Source organism: Paramisgurnus dabryanus, chromosome 1, assembly GCF_030506205.2.
Source record: "Paramisgurnus dabryanus chromosome 1, PD_genome_1.1, whole genome shotgun sequence".
NCBI classification, from domain to species: Eukaryota; Metazoa; Chordata; class Actinopteri; order Cypriniformes; family Cobitidae; genus Paramisgurnus; species Paramisgurnus dabryanus.
In genome coordinates, this window is record NC_133337.1 from 50172011 (window position 1) to 50194355 (window position 22345).

Below are 22345 nucleotides of genomic sequence, written 5' to 3' on the forward strand. Positions count from 1 at the left end.
GTAAGGCATGATGGATTCATGTTCTCATTCTGTTACGCCAAATTCTGACTCTACCATCTGAATGTCTCAACAGAAATCGAGACTCATCAGACCAGGCAACATTTATCCAGTCTTCAACTTTCCAATTTTGGTGCAAATTGTAGCCTCTTTTTCCAATTGGTAGTGGAGATTAGTGATACCCGGTGGGGTCTTCCGCTGTTGTAGGCCATCCGCCTTAAGGTTGTGCATGTTGTGGCTTCACAAATGCTTTGCTGCATACCTCGGTTGTAACAAGTGGTTATTTTAGTCAAAGTTGCTCTTCTATCAGCTTGAATCAGTCGGCCCATTCTCCTATGACCTCTAGCATCAACAAGGCATTTTCGCCCACAGGACTGCCACATACTGGATGTTTTTTCCTTTTCACACCATTCTTTGTAAACCCTAGAATTGGTTGGCATGAAAATCCCAGTAACTGAGCAGATTGTGAAATACTCAGACCGGCCCGTCTGGCACCAGCAACCATGCCATGCTCAAAATTGCTTAAATCACCTTTCTTTCCCTTTCTGACATTCATTTTGGAGTTCAGGAGATTGTCTTGACCAGGACCACACCCCTTAATGTATTGACGCAACATTTGATCTCAACATTTCTCTTTAGAGTCGAAATTACAGACAGCATTTCTTTAGTGAGAAATGCTCCCTATCATATCTACAATCCTTGGCAGGGTCAGCCTGCGTTGGCCTCAGGTCACATAAAGATGCATTTGCCTGGGCCGGCCTGGGTTGAGCTTGGCTAAACTTAAAGAAAGAATTGTTGTGCGCCGAGGTCACCAGAAGTGCATTACAGAACCAAAATGAGGCCAGCCCTTTTAAAACAGCACAGATGACACAGATGATGCTCCGCCACCATAGCCAACGCGCAACATATGGGCCGTTAACAGTGGCAGAGTATGATGGATGGAGGCTGTCACCAGGCAACAAAGAGAGGGCCTTTTAAATTATACTGTGTGTGTAGCCCGTCTTCTTTTTGAGAGCGCTCAATGGCGAGCTGTTATCTACAGACCAGCTCTCGTACTCCCTGTCTCTGCGTTCGCTCCTATTAGCCATGCAAATGAGATGCTCGGCAGGCCGTTAAGAGCTGGAGAAACATGTAGATGAAGAGGATCGTCCTGTTGCTTTATGGCTTTGTTTATGTTGCCATTTCTATTCTCTGCCTAATGCTCACTGCAGCAGCTTATCGGCCTCATCTTCAACTGCAGCCGGTTACTGCGATACATATTTTTAAATGCGAGATGAACAGGAGGGATGAGATGAAAGAGAGGTGGAATAAAGAATTCACAATAATAATAAAGAAGAAACTAAAGGGGAATATTCGACAAGTGGTCGCATTAGCGATTTTGCAAGAAAGGCAGTAAATGAAAGATTAGATGATATAGAAGGTAAATCAAGTTAAGAGAAGTGTCCGTCAAGTTGGCGTGAGATGAAGACGTGGCCCATAAAGCAGTCTCTAAACAGCCTGTTCGTCTTGATGTCTAATTAGAATGTGGCTCACTGCTGGCGTTGAGCTGTTTTCATCAGGTTAGCCAGTGCAGGAGTGGGATGAAGTTGGCCCTCAGTTAGTTGTAAATCAGTTGGCCTGTTTGAGAGACATCTGTTTACCGATCAAGTCATGAGTTTTATAGGTGTTCTTGTCCAGATGCCCATCCCTGAGACTTTGTACTATATGTCATGTCTAAAAGTGTATAAGCCCTGTAACTGTGGTTAGGAAGACTTTTCAGTTTTTTTTTAATTTTGAGGCCGGAGTGCAGGTGCATTTGCAGGTGCAGGTGCATATTTAGTTAAAGGGATAGTTCGCCTAAAAAAGTCATTGTTTGTCAAGCACACAGTTGGTCAATGGTACCCATTGACTGCCATAGTAGGAAAACACATATCATGGAAAACGGTGGGTAACATCAACTGTGTGCTTACATCATTCAATTTAAAATATCTGACAGCTTTGCCAGTATTTGGTTAAAGTGATAGTTCACCCAAAAATAAAAATGTTGTCATTTTTTGTCAACCACACAGCTCGCCAATGGCACTCATAGACTGCCATAGTAAGAAAAATCCATATTATGAAAAACAGTGTGTACAATCAACTGTGTGCTAACATCATTAATTTTAAAATATCTGACAGCTTTGCCAGTATTTGGTTAAAGGGATAGTTTACCCAAAAAAGTGTCATCGTTTTCAACTACATAGCTAATCAATGGCATTCATTGACTACCACAATACGAAAAACAAATGTTATAAAAGTCAGTGGGTACCGTCAAGTGCCTAGCGTCATTCATTTTAAGATATCTGACACCTTTGCCAGTATTTAGTTTAAGGATAGTTCACAAAAAATTGTCATCATTTGTCAAATACATAGCTGGTCAATGGCACCCCTTGTCTGCCATAGTAGGAAAAACAAATGTTATGAAAGTCAGTGGGTACCGTCAACTGTGTGCTTAGCATCATTCATTTTAAGATATCTGACAGCTTTGCCCGTATTTAGTTTAAGGATAGTTCACAATTTTTTTTATTTTGTCATGATTTGTCAAACACATAGCTGGTCAATGGCACCCATTCACTGCCATAGTAGGAAAAACAAATGTTATGAAAGTCAGTGGGTACCGTCAACTGTGTGCTTCACTTCATTCATTTTAAGATATCGGACAGCTTTGCCAGTATTAGTTTAAGGATAGTTCAAATATCTTTTTTTTATTTTGTCATGATTTGTCAAACACATAGCTGGTCAATGGCACCCATTGACTGCCATAGAGACAGAGCGCCGATATGCAAATTTGAAAACCACGCCCACCGGGGGGGAAAACAATCCAACCGTCTCCATTGACTTTGTATTGCGAGAGGCTGCCTCCTTGTCATTTCTGGCTTATAGCAAAAAACAGAATAATGCCTAAAAACTGCTGTGTGACAATATGTACAGCTAACAAGCCAAAGAACCCAGAAATAAGTTTTTATAAGCTGTCGAGCCGTAAAACCCAGCTTTTAAGGAGAATAAAGTGGATCGCCGACGTTTCCCCCTAGTGGACGCAGTTCTACTAATAGAAGTACTATGAAAAGTTGCCTGTTTCCACTTTTGTTTCTTTAAACGCTCGTTTTATGAGGTCGACATCTTAAAAAAAACTTATTTCTGGGTTTTTTGGCTTTTTAGCTGTACACCTTGTCACACAGCAGCTTTTATGTATTATTCTGTTTTTAATTTTAATCTGTAAATAAGTTTTTATAAGCTGTCGACCCCAAAAACGAGCGTTTAAAGACACAAAAGTGGAAACAGGCAACTTTTCATAGTAATACTATTAGTAGAACTGCGTCCAATAGGGGGAAACGTAGTCGGCGATCCACTTTATTCTCCTTAAAGACAGGGTTTTACGGCTCGACAGCTTATTTCTGGGTTCTTTGGCTTGTTAGCTGTACATATTGTCACACAGCAGTTTTTAGGCATTATTCTGTTTTTTGTTATAAGCCAGAAATGACAAGGAGGCAGCCTCTCGCAATACAAAGTCAATGGAGACGGTTGGATTGTTTTCCCCCCCGGTGGGCGTGGTTTTCAGGTTATGACGCGCGGCGCTCTGTCTCTATAGTGGGAAAACCAAATGTTATGAAAGTCAGTGAGTACCGTCAACTGTGTGCTTACTGTAGCTTCATTCATTTTAAGATATCTGACAGCTTTGCCAGTATTTAGTTTAAGGATAGTTCAAATATTTTTTTTATTTTGTCATCATTTGTCAAACACATACAGCAGCTGGTCAATGGCAACCATTGTCTGCCATAGTAGGAAAAACGAATGTTATGAAAATCAGTGGGTATCGTCAATTATGTGCTTCACATCATTCATGTTAAGATATCGGACAGTTTTGCCGGTATTTAGTTTAAGGATAGTTCAAATATATTTTTATTTTTTGTCATCATTTGTCAAACACATAGCTGGTCAATGGCAACCATTGACTGCCATAGTAGGAAAAACAAATGTCATGAAAGTAAGTGAGTACTGTCAACTGTGTGCTTAGCTTCCTTCATTTTAAGATATCTGACAGCTTTGCCAGTATTTAGGTTAAGGATAGTTTACCATTTTTTTTTAATTTTGTCATCATTTGTCAAATATAATTGACACAGTGTTAATTTTTGGGTATACTATCTCTTTAACCATTTCTAGGTTGTGGCTAGGCAGTTGCAAAGGTGTTTAAAGTGGGTGATGTTAACTTAAGCGCTTTTTTACTGTCCACCTGATATGGCCGAATGGTCTGTCAATGCAAGTCCATTCATTCATTTCCTAGTAGCAAGCACCACTAATAACTTGTTTGATATTATTCAAACAGTATAACATGAAAACCTCACCCTAGAATGACTTTTCCCAAAGCATCTTTCCAGCATGTGTGTTGTAATGGAATCCACTGTAATCTTATTTCACAAACAAACGCTTAGCTTGCTCGTATTGCTCTGAACTTTATCGTTATTCATTAGCTGTGTCATGGCAATACTCTCCAAATGGCCTGCAATTGGATTACTCGGATCTCCATGGAGCAAGACTAATGTGAATGAGACGAATATCGCTGAATTCGAAACCGTTGGGGACGAGTAAATGCATGAAATGGATTTGTCGGTCGTTCGGAGTTGTTGGCTAGAATGAAGGCGTCGTTACAGGGTTTATATGTTGAATACATGGTCCCTCAAACCCATAACAGACTAATGAGAACCTTTTAAGGGGCATTGTGTGACAGATTTTATAGGATGGGTGGGTTATAGGGGGTCTATGGGGAGCATTTTCCCTGTAATCTGAAAAGTAGCTTAGTTTAAAAAAAGAAAGTGGCTGTGAAATGTTTAGTGCAAGAGAAACACACTTTAGCTACTTATAGATTCCTATGTACAGAAGAATATTCAATGATTTTCTATTTTGTAAAACAAGTGGCTTGATGCGATGTGATTTTGTTTTTTATTATCATGATGTCATTATTATACATGTGATTGGCACATGACAATAGAACAAGAGAAGGGCTGCATGTGTACCCGCTGATGATTAAACAGTATGTCTTTTTCGAGTTAAAATTACTGATTGTTTCAGGTTGTGCGTTTGACAGCTTTGTTCCCTTTCCCTCTTTTAACTGCAACATACTTCTTCAGTGATTTATCATAGTTAGGTTTTTGTTGTATTGTAGTCTACTGCCTGCTGTTTCCTAACTTTTATTTGGTTCACAGTGAAGTATTCTTGAATGTACTTGAATATAAGTGCTTATATAAATACACCAGCATAATAAATGACCATATGCTGGAACTTGTTCTTAAATCATAATTTTTGATTCAGTAGCAGGCACTCATTATGATCACTGTCCCAATGTGCCAAATAGTCTGTCATCAAATCAATTCATATTTTCTGTGTTGTGTTAAGACCTTTCAAGTTGAAGCTCCTGTCTAACATTTAGCAAAAAGTTTGGAAGCGGTCACCACTTTTCTCAGAGTCTATTGTAAAAGCATGTTTGGGTGTGAAACTGTAATGGATCTCTACATTATGCATAACTACCAAGCTCAGACAATACCACAGCCAGAAACAGATACATAAGTATAGGTTTGGGAATGGAGATATGTAATTAAGTGCGATATTTAGCATGAATCACTTGATTGGTGGGTTCTGCCAGAAATAATGTGGTTTACTGTGTCATTTACGAGGAAGATGCATGTAGAGGGGTTTGAAAGTCTTCAGCACTCCCGGTTAGTGCTATCTATCACTTATCATAACTAGAATACGGTGGATTTGAGACTAGTCTCTCAAAGTCTCTTGGCACAGCAAAGCATTGCATCGACATCCTGATCGTTACTGAAAATACGAAGCACCTTATTCAATAATCTTAAAGACACAGGAGGTCAAAGTCGCCATGAAAGGGAAGTAGTGATGGTCTTATTTTCCCCATGGTGACATATATACGAGTGAAATGGCTTCTGAAATAGAAAAGGTAGGGCTACACTTGAATTCGTCCATCAAGAATTGATTGGATCGTTTAAAGTTGGGTCATGTTGCTATTTGCTAATCGCCGCAATCTTTTCCCGGAGCCCACCAACCGGCCATACCTTATGAGCAGAAGTAGAGATCGTTTCGACAAAAACGATCGTTTGCGTTTTTGATTAAAGATTATGAGGGCACGTGAATAAAAAAAAATGAAGCTCACAGATAAAAAAACACAATATTCCAAAACACATTTTTAATTTCAATTTCATTGTAACTTTAAAGGCGGGGCGCATGATTTTTGAAAAACACTTTGGAAATGGGAGTCGGGCCGAGTACCAAAACACATGTAGCCAATCAGCAGTAAGGGGTGTGTCTACTAACCGACATCGTTGCCTGGGTTGCATATGTGTGGGGCAGGTCTATCAAAAGAAGGTCCAGATTCTATTGGGGTAGGGGCATGTTTGTTTAAGTGATTTCAAATATCAACATTGGCTTTCAGAGATCATGCACCCCGCCTTTAAGCAGTGTGTTTGTACATAAATATCTATCTATGGTCTGAGCTGATGCGAATGAGTGGAGGCGGGGACTAATTTCCATATTCATAGATCCGCGTATACTAAACGAGGCAAGGGTGTAGAGTTACATTCAAAGTATTTTAAGGCATGAAGAAATTATCTTCACAGGAAAAAGACTGTTATTTTGATTCTCAAAGATGAGTTTTAAGAGATACAATTGTCGACTACAAGGGGACTTTAAACTCAAGTATGCCTTCTTTAGCAAGGCAAAGAAAGATCTCTGCAGCCTACTGACTCATTTTTAGTAAAAAAAGCATACAAAATCAAAAGGAAAAACAGCAATATTCTGCACATGGAAAAACGTAGGCGCTGAAAGGGAAGCTAGACACCCCCTGCCACCCCCTGTCACTCTGAAACAATGGCTTTGAACTTTTTAAGTGCAGCACAAGTGGCCTCTTTTCCTCAAAGAGACAGATATTGCTCTGATAACAGCCTCTGTCCGCTGGGCTTGATGGACATCACTGTCAGCACAGGCTTAATTTGACCTTTCACAAGCCCCCCTCCATGCCTGTGTATCACGCTCCATGAGTTATCTTGTGAAGTGAGGGAGAACAACAGGCTCAGGCATTTTTCGTTTTATACATTTTTGTAACTGAATCGATTGTTTCAAAGATTGGCGAGGATTGTAGGAAAATTTACATTTTCTTTACAGTTTCTTATCCCCTTTTAGGTCTAAAATAAACGTAAATCAACATATTGTTTTATGTTAATGAGTAGGCAGGAAAATTTTTACATCATTTTGAAAAAACCTCTAAACAACAAGTTCCAGTTTAGGAACGTCTTGTGAAAACATATTTACTATAGGTTTTATCTTATTTCAGTGACTTTATATTTTTTACTTTTTCATTAAGCACGCATACACATTATTCTCTGAAAAATACAAACGTGTTCATGTTGCTCACATATTACAGTATAGTAGCAAAGTTTGTGCTGAATACTGTGTAATGAGACTTTTGGCATAATTAAGTTTTTATAAAAAAAAAAAAAAACTCAGACCCCATAGGGTTAACTTTGGCATGTAAAGGCCTCATTATAGTTGTGTGCAGGTCCTACGGCATAGGTTACGTGTCGGTTTTCATTTATACTTTTGCGTCGACATGCAAACACACATTCAGACCGCTGGCAGGCAGTATCCATGCGTGTTACCCATAGACTTTAAGAAAGATGGACGTAGACATCACCCATAGGTTTCTGAAGATCGTTTTTGAAGCTTAAAGTACGCGGTGCCTGCCATCACCATCTTGGCCACGCGTCACCGCACATCACTCGCGGATATCCGAAAATGGGTAAAAAGGCGAGATGTGGCTGAAGCTGAGGTGGCTGGTTGCTGAAACCACACCCACCTAGCTTGACTCTAGTGACAGCAGTGGCTGTTCAACCGTCACTCAAGTGGCCACGCCCTTAATTATGCATAACTTTAAGGCTTAACATAGTTTAAATGGATGAGTTACAAAAAAGTTAGCCCCCCCACACTCATGAAGGGCAAAGTTGGCTATATATCTTGGCTAGATGCAGGTTTTTTTACCTGACAGGAGGGGTTCTAGTGGACCAATTACATTGCTTGCGGCCTGCGTAGAACTGACGTGCTGTAAAAAATTTGGCGAGGTGCACCTCAGGCTATGCAGAGGCTACAGATAACCTACAGCATAGACCTTACGCACGAACTATAAATTAGACTTTACTCATCCTGCGACATTTGTGCCACAGACAGAAATGTTAGCAAATTAGTAGACTATATATATATCTATATTTATATCACAAAATAACACAGTCACTCAAGTACTAAAACATGTTGTCTTAATTTTAACAATCGCCTTATCAGTCGGTAGCTCATTGAATGTCTGCTCTGCGCTTCAGTAATTGTTGTAATTATATTGATGTTGTGAAATGGCTAGGTTTGTATTAAAGATTAAAACTTTTCCATAGGGTAACTTTGTTGGTCTGCCGCTCGGAGCTTAGCGCGAATTAAAAGCTCTGCAGAGGGCAGCTCTTGGCACGGATCGTAAGTTGGCATCTTCACCCTTTCCTTGTGCATTTTTTTTTTTTTTTAAAGCATTTTGGCACCGAAGTAAGATATTAAGGTTTCATTTTGCAGATGAGCCGTTGGCTGCCAATGCCTGTGATCGTGCAGCAGTGCATTGGAAATGCTCTTGAAGAGGCACTCTCTTTAAATGATGAATAAATCCACTATAGCTGAGTCAGTGTGTGGAGGGCCAGAGTTGAGTGTGTCTTAATGAGCTCAGGGAAGCTTAAAACGACAATACCACACACGCATTCTCAATGGCGGGCACACTTACGCCTGCCTTTAAAGACATAAAACAATAGACAGATGCTTTTACAAACGCATGCATATGTATGCAAGTGGACTGGTGCTCTGATCGGAGGGCGTTGTAGCTGAATGATCTGAAATGAGAGATAAAAGATGACATTTTAAGATCACTGTGATTGCCCGTGGCTTCTTCCTACTCATTTCAACACATTTCTGCTTCTTATGCCTTGTAAGATACAGACATCTAACTAAGATGGTGTTTACAGGGAGGGAGACCAGGCGGTAGTCAACAACCTCAAATGTCACAGATTTTCTCCGCTTGCGCACGGACGATGTGAACTTTGAAAACCGCCTTTGTACAAGAGCTCAGGGAGCCGATTTGTTACCGAGATTATTACGATGTGAATTGTCCTTTTCTGTTGACTTGTAAGAGACGTCCTACCATGTCAGCCCACACCAACGACCGTGACATTTGTGACTGATGGTGACGTGTTGAGAACATGACACATTTCCTTTCGTCTGATCTCTCCGCAGGGACCGCCCAAGCCTGTTGCAGTGGAACCGTGTTCGGGAGGTAAAGCAGCAGTGCTCACGGTGCTACTGTGCCTCCCGCGAGGGCCGTCTGGTGTACCGCCCCCTGGACAGTCAGGTCAGTAGCCTCCCAGTCACTACAGTGAACTGTAAAGTCTTTTTTTCGATCTAGTAAGTGCTAATCTGACTGACGTTACGCTTCTGTGAGTTCTATATGATTCATTCTTATACTTCCTCTTCATCATATGGAGGATGTCTGTCTCATATGTCTTCATTTAATCAGCCTGTTTCCTAAGTATTTATGATGTCTGCTGTGTGAGTAATCTCTTCTCCCTTTGAGTGACATAAATGTGAGAAGTTGCTAAAAGCCTGACACCTGTTATCCACCGACTTGTTTGTCAACAGCCACACTGTCATAATTGAGAACGAAATCGACTAAAAACAGCAACAAGTGCCCACTTGGTCTGGATCATGTTAAAGTTTGTTTGAAACATTTTGTTGTGCAATGTTTATGCTTGTTCTTTGGCACATTATTTATGCTTTAATTTACAGAATAAGTGTAAAATACATTTAAAAAATTTGGGTTGTTTTAAATATGGACATTTGCAAATATAGACATTTTCTCAAAGTTAAAACCATAGATATATATGTACATAGATGCCACACTGAGCAATTCCAGTTTGCGCCATACTGAAGTGTGACTTACTGTCTGAAATCTATTCCCACACGTAATACAAACCAGATTGCAAAATACTACGCAAAATAATAAAATAAAATCTGGGAAATGTGTCAGATTTTTAAATGACAAAACTATGTGAAAAACTACACTATAAAAATTCTAGGATGTTTTAAAGAGCACCTGTTATGTTGCTTAAATCAACGTTATTTTGTGTATGTGGTGTAATACAGTGTTCGTGTGGTTTATGGTTTAAAAACTATTTTTTTCTACATACCATACATTATTGTTTCTTTGCTATGCTTCGCAAAGCTCATCGTTCTGAAAGGCGCAGGGTCCTCTGATTGGCCAGCTAACCAGTACTTTGTGATTAACTTGAGCACCTCTTTCCTCTGCCGGAAATGTGACGCTCCTCACCATGTTTGGAAGATCAGCTCTCAATGCAATACTGAAAGGTAATCTAAAAAGATTGTTAAAGTAAGGGTACTAAAACATTAAACCACGTCTGTGATCGTAGAAACGACAAACAACAAGAGTTACTCTACACTGCACAAAACTTGCATTTAAGTCATGGTTTGAATAGTCAGCAGTAAATTCCTTAAATATGAAAACATAGGCTACTTACAGATGTGAGTCAGAAGCGGGAGGAGTTAGATAATGAACTTCGTGTCCACGTCAACAGGCCAAGGAAGTAAACTGTTGCCTATAATCCTTGTGTTTGTTGTAGTACACGAAAATAGATTTTAGTTGGAGATTATAACTCACGTCATCGTTTTCTCTGGGATTTGTACCTTTGCCTTTGTTAACATGTACTAACCATTAGGGGTGTCATGATTCTTCAAATTTATTAATTCGATTTGATTTTTGATTTGTACATTTTTTTTGAAAGCACAAAAAAAATGCTATGCCATTTTTAGACCAGACTTTTATGAAATATAATATCTGACCTTGAACCCGGAGGTTCCCTGCCATGTTAGTTGTGCTGCCAGTGGAAAAATATTTGATTGGAAGTGTAAATATTTTTTATTTAGAGCCGAGTCCCGAGGCTATTTAATCCACCAGGGGCCGATTAAATAGCCAGTGGCTTTACTTTTCAAATGTATGAGGCACACCCGATACTCACTTACACACCAAAAAAAAATGTAAACTGTGAATCGGATAATAGGTGCTCTTTAATAAATGGCTTGGTAAAATGTGAACAAATCTATCTGTTCATACTATAAAATAGCTTGAATGTCACTTATCCTTGCCTTATTTAATATACACTGATCTATGAATAGGAAAATTAGTCCTCCCCCTCCACTCATTCGCACCAGCTCAGACCATAGATATATATGTACATAGATGCCACACTGAGCTGAGACATAGCTAATAGTAATGCATACGCAAGTTTTTGTCATTGATGCTAACAGGTTAGCGCATTTACACTGCACATGTGACAAGCGAATGCTTGCTTTGAAGAATTGATGGTATTCATAAATATCTAAAGCTCAAACTACTGATCCACCCGTTGAGCTGTGTGAAGGTCATTCAGTGGCTTACAGGTTTGTGACGCAGGAAATCGAGGCAATTTCAAACAGCGGTTCGGTGAAGAAATTTACAATATTATAGAGAAAATACTCAGCAATGTTGTTGAATGATAAATTTGCAGATAGTTTGTCTTGAAAGTAAATTAAAAACACCATATAGACACACACTATAAACAATGATAAAACTTGATTTGCACCACAAGGAGACTGTAGACTTTAACACTATGGTTGGGTTTGTTCATATTTTACCCAACCATGGGTTAAAACAACCCAGCATTTTTTTACCTTTCATAATTTTGACAGTATTTAAAACTCTGATACAGTTCCCAGTTTTCATTTTACAAGGAATTACCATGCCTGCTGCTCGCGTAGTATTTTGCAATCTGGTTTGTGCTACGTGTGGGAATTAATTTCAGACAGAAGTCAGATTTCAGATATTAGAGGTGGTCTGATGTATGTCAATCGTTAACTGCCGGTCATATCCTTTTGCATCACTATAACCCAAGTCTGAATGTCACCTATTCTGGACAAAAAAAAATCAGTGTATTCACAAGTGCATTTTGTATTTGTACCTCCAAGTGTCCTTGTCGGTTATCTTGTTCCCAACAGAATAAAACACACCCTTACAAACGTAAAAAAAGATTATCAATACAATAATGATGGTGTCCAGTTTCTGTCTGGGATTTTTTGTCATTCACAATTCACAGACGACATCTTTTCCCAGTGCAACAGAAGCATGGATCACGCACGCATATATTTAGTCTGCAGCACTTTAAAAGCGTTGTCAGTTCGAGGTCCATTATCAAAGACTTTTAAGAGCTACAAAGTGATAATATTGGGCTAAGAAAAAACCTTTTAGCCCCACCATCTCGCAGCAGGCCTGTCAGTCATCTCGCTGCCTTATGGGACACCATTGGCTCAGCTTCCTCCCCAGGAACTTGACTGAACTTTTGTTTCAACTAAAGCTTCTCTAATGGCTCTCTTTCTATTTGACAAGCACAAAAGAAGTAACAAACATCAGTACATAGCAACCACAACAACAAAACCGATATGCAAAAAGCAGTGTTTTTAGTGATATCTGTCGACAAGGGAGCTTTGATGTAATTGCATGCTTCTGAACACTTCAGAGTGCCTACATGGTGCATTGTTGAAGTTTTTCATGAACACTTTTGGAGGGAGGTACATCAGAGAGAAATGAAAAGACTTCGTTTGAGAATATTTTTAGAGAGAGCTTCATACACAGACGTCTCTTTGTCATCACACTTTGAAAACTCCTTTGGAAGTTATGCAGCAGGATTGTTGTGTAGGTGTTTGACTTCCAGGATAAAACGGTACATCACCTTCACATAGCCGACCAATCAGCATTGACTGATGTTGGAGCAGCTTGCTTTTGTCAGCTGTCACCTTGCTGTGCCTGTGTCTCTTCCACTACCTGGTGTGATGAGTGTATGATCCTAAAAACTGTGTTTTTGTTTTATTTTTTTCCCACATGACCTGACACACTAATGAAGTCATGAGCAAGCCGACCGCCGTGTCTAATCATATTGATTATATTCACAGATCCTACGAGATCCCCACGGTGCCGGTGGTCTTTCTCGTTTCGCACCTGCTAACAAAATCAACAAAACGTTTGTTCAGTGTATGCATGTGTGATCGAATAACTGTATGCACTGACCTTATATGTGACCCTCGACCACAAAACCTTAAGTCGCATGGGGATGTTTGTAGAAAAAGGCATTGGATGGGTTAAAATTATCGATTTTTCTTTTATGCCAAACATTATTAGGTTATTATGTAAAGATCATGTTCCATAAGGATATTTACTACATTTTCTACTATAAATATATAAAAATAAAGGCTACTGAAATGAAAAAACGGTAGGGCTGGACTTGAATTCGTCCAGCGATAATTGAGGTTTTTTGAGGTTTGGCCATGTTGCTAATTGCTAATTACTGCAGCCTTTTCCCAGACCCCGCCCACCTGCCATACCATATGAGAGAAAGTAAAGAGAGATTGTTTTGAGAAGGGGAAGAGATTTACATTTTTAATTAAAGATTATGAGGCCACATGAATAAAAAAAAAGAATGAATCTCACAGATAAGTAATTTGTAGAAAAAAACTATTCCCACGGGTCCTTGAAATCCTTGAAAGTTTTTGAATCTGGGGTAAAAAATTCAAGGCCCTGGGAAGTTTTTGAAAATATACATACATAGATACAGGTCATTGAAAGAGCTTGAATCTATTTTATGCAAGAAGTTTTCTGGAAAAATAATCCATATTATTCCCTGTGTAGTGTAAGATAATCATAAAAATTCTAGACTTTTTAAGCACATGTGCTAAACTGTTCGCTTTAAATGCTAATATCTTCTGTATGCAAATGTTGATTCATACCAAAATGCTTTTTTTGCATAGTTGCGTTTGACAAATTAAAAAATCTCGGGTTACGTATGTAACTGTTGTTCCCTGAGTAGGGAATGAGACGCTGTATCTCCCTTGCCATACTTCCTGCATCCCTATAACGGCGTCTTTGGCAATATTTCAGATAGCAATATACTTCCTGGCTCCCGCGTCACCCTGTCTTTGTCGTTAAGCCTCATCATTGGTTGAATTTGATATACATATTCAGACGCACTTACCCTTGGAGGCGTCCCCAAAGTGTCACCACAGTGACGCAGCGCGAGTTCCCTCAAAAGGGAACTGTAACAATGTATCTTAAAAGGTAACACAATTTAACTTTGTTCTCACTTAAAATGTGTCCCCACCTTTAGTCCTTGAATTAAAGGGTATTGGACCTGGAAAGTCCTTGAAAGGTCCTTGAATTTGAAGTCAACTAAGGTGTGGGAACTCTGCCAAAACAAATATATGACAGTTTTTCATTGTAATTTCATTTCGACTTTAAGCTTACAATTTCACAATTCAATCCCCAATACCATTACAGCTTTAAGTCAGTAAAGAGCACTAAAACAAACCTTTTCCTTTGTAATGTAACTTAAAATGTGACTTTCTCAATATTTAAATTTTTTGCAAAATCAGACTCCAGATTTTCACCAAATACTGCTAACAAACCATATATCAATAGAAAGCTTATTCAGCTTTCAGATGGTGTATACATCTCAATTTGAAAAAATTCACCATTAGACGGTTTTGTGGTCCAGGGTCACATATCATTTTGTCCGAAATGTGTTTGTGCTGTATGTGTATGTAGCATCGGTTAACATCAATCTTAAAGTTTACTGAATGCATATGAGTTTATAGGTCTGATATGTCTGTCATTGACTCTCCTTTTGTTTTATGGGTTTTAACATGGTTTATATTTTGTTTGTTACCAATAAAGCACATTACATTTTCTCATTCTATTGCTCATTTTGTTTTGGAGATGTACATTTGTTTAAAAGTTATTTTTGGGCCATTCTGCCTCATTTGATAAACAGTAGGATAGGACAGGAAAGTACAGGGTGGAGAAAGAGGTATGGGATCGGCAAAGGAAAGGACCTCAAGTCGGGATATGAAAACTTTTTTTGGTCTACGAAAGTGGATCTCCACCACAAGTCGGAGCACTGCCCACTACTCCATTGCCTTCGACTATTAGATTTTATTTTAAATGTCAAATTAAACCTGTTATATTACGCATTTAAATTTTTTTTATTACAAAACGTGTATTTACATTTTCTATATTGACAGTATGTTCAATAGTGCTCTGCTCTAGGGCTGCATAACAAACGCCTCACACCCGTACATTCTTCCATTGAGAGCTTGAATAATAGACACTCCAGCCCAGTTGGTGGCGATAATCCGCCTTTGCCAATTGCAAGAATACAAACATAGTTCCCGGCGCAGAGTAATAACGTACCTCACAGCACATCTAATACAAGTCAATGGAGTTGGACAAAAACTACGATAAAACCTGTTGGAAAGCATATTTTGCAGCGATTTTTGTGTGATCATATCAGTGAACACCCCTGAGTTTCATGTCTTTGTAAATGAAAGTTTAATGCATTTTAGGAAGGATTGTTCCTGTGCACCTATACAGCCATTATAGAGGTGGGAGGTGATACAAGAAACACCCGAAAATTCTCGGGCCAGCATCATATATTTCAGCCAAAACCGTTCTATTTCATCATAAACAATCTGAAAAAACGGCTTTAAGTGTAAAATACCGAACTTTAAAATTTTACATGCATGTGTGTGTATTTGTATATATATGTAAGTATTATACACAATACACACACATATATGATGTAAACAAAAACTAAAAACTTTTGCGATTAGTGGTAACTTGTTATGCAGCCCTACTGTACTCTGCTCAACTGAAAATCTAAATCCCTCTAAATTCTGCTGGGTTATTTTTAACCTAACGCTGGGTAAATATTGGACAGGACACATGTTTAGTTAAAGGGATAGTTCTGCCAAAAATGTTTTATAAACCCATGATTTACTCACCCCCGAGCTGTCCGAGTTGCATTTGCAACGATAAATAAATACCTTCCGGTAGCGCCGCCATCTTAGACTCCTCTGTATACAGGAGAGAGTATTAGCGTAGTGTACGCACTTTTCTCAGTGACGTATGACAAATTCGGAGGGCGGGGGCACAGAGCAGCAGCAGAGTAGCCTCCGTAGGCTGCGTAAGCTCTCATCCTGAATGCGGATGTGACAAAGATGGCGGCGCTACCGGAAGGTATTTATTTATCGTTAATAAAGTTTTAAATATGGATATGTCTACAACAACACTGCGCGGATTACCCTCAAAAGACCTTTGTTTATCATCCTGGAGCCGTTTGAATTTAATTTGTGAAGGATGGACGCACTTTTTTTGGACTTGAATGTTGTGGACTATGGGTGGACCCCGAAACATTACATTTAATCAACTGAAAGATCTAAAACATTTTCTAAAATATCCGAAAATGTGTCTGAAAAACGATGGACATATGCAACTCGGACAGCTTGGGGGTGAGTAAATCATGGGTTTAATATCATTTTTGGCCGAACTATCCCTTTAAAACCATTGAAACAACCCAGCACAGGTTTATGTATTAACCCAACATGTGTTCTGTCCAATATTTACTCAGCAATGGGTTAAAAATAACCCAGCAGTATTTAAAGTGTACACTTTCTTAAGCAGAATCAATTGAAAAACACTTAGATAGATGCCGCATAATGCTGTTCCTGGCTCACATCCGAAACTCTTTATCCTAAATGATGTGTAGTTTAAGTTCATGTAAACGAGGCTTTAAAAGCACAATGGTTGTAGGCGTAACCCCGTCAAAGACTCTGTTCTGTTGACAGATGTGTAGTTGTCACATTACTCCCTCTTCAGCCTAGGTGTGATGGGTAATAAATCGATGAGCGTCTGAAGCTCAGGTTGTTCCTGGATGTAAATCCTCTTCGACTGAATGCCCGAAACTGTGGCTTCACACCGATGTCCCGAATTCAATTCCTTTTGCCTGGCCTGTTTGAAATAATGAATTGTTCCCTCTCGGATAATTGTATTGCTTCAATAGAGGAGCGGGAGCAGTGCCAGGCTAGCGCAGAAGCGTCCGTTGTGTTTTTAGGATGATTTGTGAGTTGCTGCTCTGAAAAATGGCTTTGGGGTTGCGGCCATGATTTTGGTCACAGGGGTCTGTGACAGAATCTTGGCATGAAGCTCGGTCAGTAGGTTATGCTGGGAGCTGCTTTTCTTTACAGTTTCCACATACACAGACTAAAAAAGAGATACAAAATGTCTTTTTCAGGAACAAAAGAGAAAGATTTTGACACAACATGACATGTATGGTTAATTGGTAGACAGATATGTAAATTAATGCAATGTATATACAGATACATTAGGACATAGTTAGAGAGATTAAGGTTGACAGGCTAAAGAAAGCAAAGCTTTTCAAACTTTCTACATGAATGGGCCCAGAGGAATCCATCTTAAAAAAATGAAAGTCGAATGAGCCGTTCTTTTAAAAGAAAGCTTAAAGATACCATTGTATCCTTTTTTTGCTTTGACATGGAAATGAATAGCTTTTTTGAATGGCACCAAGTTGAATTTCAGTCCTCTCTGACCCTTGGCTTGCTTTGTTGTGTGTCGTCTGCAGGTATAGCCATCGCCAGCGCTCTTATCGACACGTCCCAGCAGAAGCCCATGGACTTCAAAGAGAAGAGCCAAGGCCTGAAGAACCGCAAAGCTCTGCCTCCCGCTCACCAGGGCACCTGCGTGTGAACCATCCGAGCCTTTGTGGGCCGTCTTTTACCAGCGTGACCTCTCTTGTGCTGCTGTGGGCAAACAGAGGTTTGGTGTATCAGAGAGAGACCCCATGCGCGGGGATTATTTAGGTGACAGAGTGCCCTCAATTTCAACTCCATATCCCTCTATGCCAATAAAACCATGAATAGACCTCACCAGTGCCGTCCGTCTCGAACGACCCATCTCCACCTGCTTTAGCTCGAGCGACACTTTGTTCTTTTTTAGTGCCTCTCACCCACATTGACTTGATCCAAAACGATCGGCAGACTCGCAACTGTATATTCACCACTTCCAACTCCGTTCCCCATTTAAACATTTTTCCAGTTTTCTTCTACGGTCTTTACGTTGAGAGTGTCTCTCCTATGGACGTCTCCCATTTTTAATGCCAGCTTTACACCAAGCACAGATGTGCCTCTCGCATGGTAAACCTTATCAATGAAGTTGAGAATGACGACCAGCGTGACTTTTAAAAGTTGCAGTGTTTTAGGATTTTGGGATGGTCGCTGGGTTTGTGTACGGGTTGAAATGCTCACTCACCAACTAGACGTTTTCGCTCATAAGGCTGCTTACAAATAACGTAAGATTTATTTTAGGTATTTCACGTTTTATTTAAGAGACAAGATTTGAATTTGTTACGTAAGCTAATGAAGTTCTTTATCCGGCAACCTCACGTTATGAATGGATCAAATCTGTCTTTAGCTAGAGAAGTTACATTTCATCTTTATTCTTCTTGTGAAGACTTTGCATGGAGCACACACACATATACACGCTATGCTTGAAAACCTTAAATAGTTTGTGGGTTACGTGTCACACAAAGAGTGTCTTCATGTTGTGAAATATCAGGTTTGGTGTGCACAAGCAGTTCACATTACACGCCGAAATGTAAAGGAATCGGAGGGGCTAGCTGGTGTAAATCCATCATAAAGAAAAATAGGACTTTAGGGAGTCGTGTCTCCCTGACCTGACAAACATCGAGATTTCAAGCTTGTTACACACCGGAGGAGTGTATCGCAACTTGTGTATAGTCTTTTGTTACCGAATGCTAGTATAAAAGCTGTCAATATTCTTCTTATTATTCGTTTTTGTTTTGCAATGGTACAGGTTTAAATGAGCAATGTCTCATATGTTTGCAGTAACACTTCATCTCTTCGATCTTTGTACTCTTTAAGTTTCACATATTGTGAATGTGGGAAGAGGAAAAAGACGATTTTGATTTGGAGGAGAGCGTGCAATTATAAACACATCAGATGTGCACTCAAACAGCGAGCGTAAACCCAGCGCTAGGACTGTGCTCGAGCCCTCTGTGGAGAAAACAGGACATGCAGGAGACTGTGACACATCTCTATTGGGTGAGCAACAAAATGTACAGCATTTTAATCTACACTCGTTTGCTTTAGATGGACTTGAACACGTGAATCTAATGTGAATCGCTCTTTCTTTACATGTAGCTATTTCAATGTTTTTGTTTGTATTTTTCGCTGGTTTTAATAAAGGATAATTAAAGGTCAATGGTTAATTTAGGGCCACCCTCTGTACACGACACATGATCACGTCTTTTACATCGTTTGTGGAAAAAAGAAACGTTGAATTGTTTTTGTAACACTGATTCCTGTGTAATTCCTCTGTGGTTGATTCTTTGGTCACACATTTAACTAACTTATGGAGGTTATGTTTTTTTTGTTTGTTTGTTTGTTTGTTTGTATGTTTGTTGGGATATACAGAAGCTGCTCATATAGGTTATTCTGGGCATTTTTAAACTTCCTTTTTAAGCCATGATCTGTTACAGACTCATATAGGTATTGACAGACGGATTGTACAGGAATCATCTTGCTGTAACTCATAAAAACACATTCGTTCATCCCTCAGTGCATATCATTAATCTTCATTGTATTTTAAAGATGAATGGAAAATAAAACACTTGAATATTCAAGAAGACTATCAATCATTTTAACTAAAATATCCTTAAATTATCATATGGGGGCCCTCATCAGGTCTCATTGATATCAGCAAATACAGTGTAAACACGGACAAGTAGAATTTACCTAAAAAAATTGGAGGAAAGTTGTTGCCCTAAAAACACTAAGACAACAGTACATTTAACTTAAAATTTCTGGTTAAGTAAACTTAAAAAATAAGTTGATTTATCTTTAAATAATTTGTAATATGAATTGATCTGTCCAACATCTCCACTTAGTTCAAAGATTTTATATTTTAAATTAATTTATATTACTTTTAGTGTTAAAATTGGTATTATAAAATGTGCTGAACAGGGTTCATGTAAGTAAACACTGATCACCTGAACGGTGACTTAACAAAATGATCATTTACAACAAAACATCATGAATAATATAAGAGCTTAACCATCCTTTTAGGACATTTAAATAAATATTTTAATAAAAAAAAATTAAGTAAGTTCATATCAGTTCTTATTCTGTGAAAAGGCATAAATAATTTTGGGATTATGGGTATTCCTTAGATCACTGATCATTTTAAGTTCATTTCACTTGAATGTTTTAGTATGAACTTTATACACTAAAAAGTTAAATGAACCAAGATTGTTTAATAATAATAATAATAATAATTAGTTACATTTATATAGCGCTTTTCCAGTGCTCAAAGCGCTTTACATATGAATGGGGGAATCTCCTCAACCACCACCAATGTGCAGCATCCACCTGGATGATGCGACGGCAGCCATATTGCGCCAGAACGCCCACCACACACCAGCTTATTAGTGGAGAGGAGACCAAGTGATATAGCCAATTAGTATGAGGGATGATTAGTAGGGCAATGGGCAAGTTTGGCCAGGATGCCGGGGCACACCCCTACTCTTTTTCGAAGGACATCCTGGGATTTTTAATGACCACAGAGAGTCAGGACCTCGGTTTAACGTCTCATCCGAAGGATGAGTATATGATCAAAACTCAAAATATTAAGTGATGTCATTGTTTAAATAAAGACAATATCTGGGTTAGACAGTAGATTTGTGGTTATCTGGTTGCCTTTAAATTTTGAGTTAATTCAACTTAAAAATATTAGTTAACCTTTGTGTAAAATGGTGTGTCAACTAATATTTTTAGGTTGAATTGATTCAAAATTTTAGGCAGCCAGGTAACTTACACTTTAAAATGCCTGTGTATTGCAAAATAAATGCTAAAAAGGTAAATGTTTATATTGGTATGTTCTTTAAATGGATAATACATTTGAGTTATTTTCAACCAGCATTGGGTCACAAAAGGACAAACCCAGCCCATTGAATTGTAACTTAATTGTTGGGTCAAATGTAAACATTTTACTGGGTTAATTTAACCCAACGCCTGATTTGTCATTTTGACCCTACGTGGGTTGAAAATAGTCTAGCATTTCTTATAGTATAAAATTATAAATATTGTTTTTATTTATGTAGTAACAGTACTTACTAAATTTGCTATTTTACATAACAAATGTTGGTAAAAATTTACAATACGATGAAATATGGAGCATTATAGGTTTTCAACATTTATTAATATTAGTAATGTTAGTCAATGCCAATGCAGTTGTTCATGTTATTTCATTGTGCATTAACTAATGTTACAGTTACAACTTCAGATTTTAAAAATGTATTAGTAAATGCTTAAATTTACATGAAGATGAATAAATGCTGTAGTAATGTTTACGGTTAGTTCATGAATTAAGATTGCATTTGTTAACATTAAAGTATTACTCAGATGTGTATGTATATTCCAACACACAATAATAACAGAATTCAACAAAAAATAATCAGATTAAGTTTACATACACTTGATTCTTAATACTGTACAATGTTACCTGGATAAACAATGCCTGTTTTTGTGTTTTATGATAGTTGACCATGAGTGTCTTGTGTGAATCTGCATATTTGTCTTGTTTCCAACAGTGACCGGACGATGTTGAGATTCATCTTTTCACACTGAGGTCATTTGAGAGAAAATTCACTGATGCTCAAGATGCCGTCACTGCACATTAATACAGTAGCGCTATGTAAACCTTTAAACGGGATGTTTGGTGTAATTTATTTTTAAAGGGGACAGAGAATGAAAAACCATTTTTACCTTGCCTTTGTTGAATAATGGTAGTCTACCCGCATTCACAAACATACAAAAAGTGCTAGACATGCTAAACATCTCAGTCTCATAGAAATTCCTCTTTTAGAAATGTCAGCCAGAAAACGGCCCAATCTGAAAAACTGATGCTTATGACATCACAGGCATCACACTGCCCCTCCACTTTAAAATAATTGGCTACATTTTTTGAGTGGCAGCAAAGTTAGCCAATCAGTAATGAGATTGCAAGTTAAGCCAGTAGGGGGAGCCAAATATGTGCAAAACCACTTGTTTAAAATCCCCCACCCTAATAGAGCTATCTGAGAGAGGTTTTGAGGAAGCTTCTAAGGCATTACAGACCCAAACAAAAACATTTTTGTCTACATGTCACATCACAGAACAATGATAAATACCCAGTTCAATCATTCTATGTCACCTTTAAAAACAAATAATAACAACAGACCCTGATCATCCTTTTTAAAACCTTTCATGCACCTGGCTCTAATATGTCACCCTG

At 38.6% G+C, this 22345-nt stretch overlaps 1 protein-coding gene across 2 annotated transcripts in view; it reads left to right on the top strand.

Annotated features, from left to right (window-relative positions):
* The window catches only part of atrnl1b (attractin-like 1b), a 116120-nt gene extending 96820 nt beyond the window's left edge, over positions 1-19300 (top strand). For both annotated transcript variants that reach the window (XM_065262926.2, XM_065262927.2), the window contains 2 exons: positions 9340-9454; positions 17619-19300. In XM_065262926.2, coding sequence (XP_065118998.2) covers positions 9340-9454; positions 17619-17743 — 240 coding nt within the window. In that variant the 3' untranslated portion in view covers positions 17744-19300. The remainder of the gene's footprint in view (positions 1-9339; positions 9455-17618) is intronic.
* The last annotated feature ends 3045 nt before the right edge of the window (positions 19301-22345 follow it).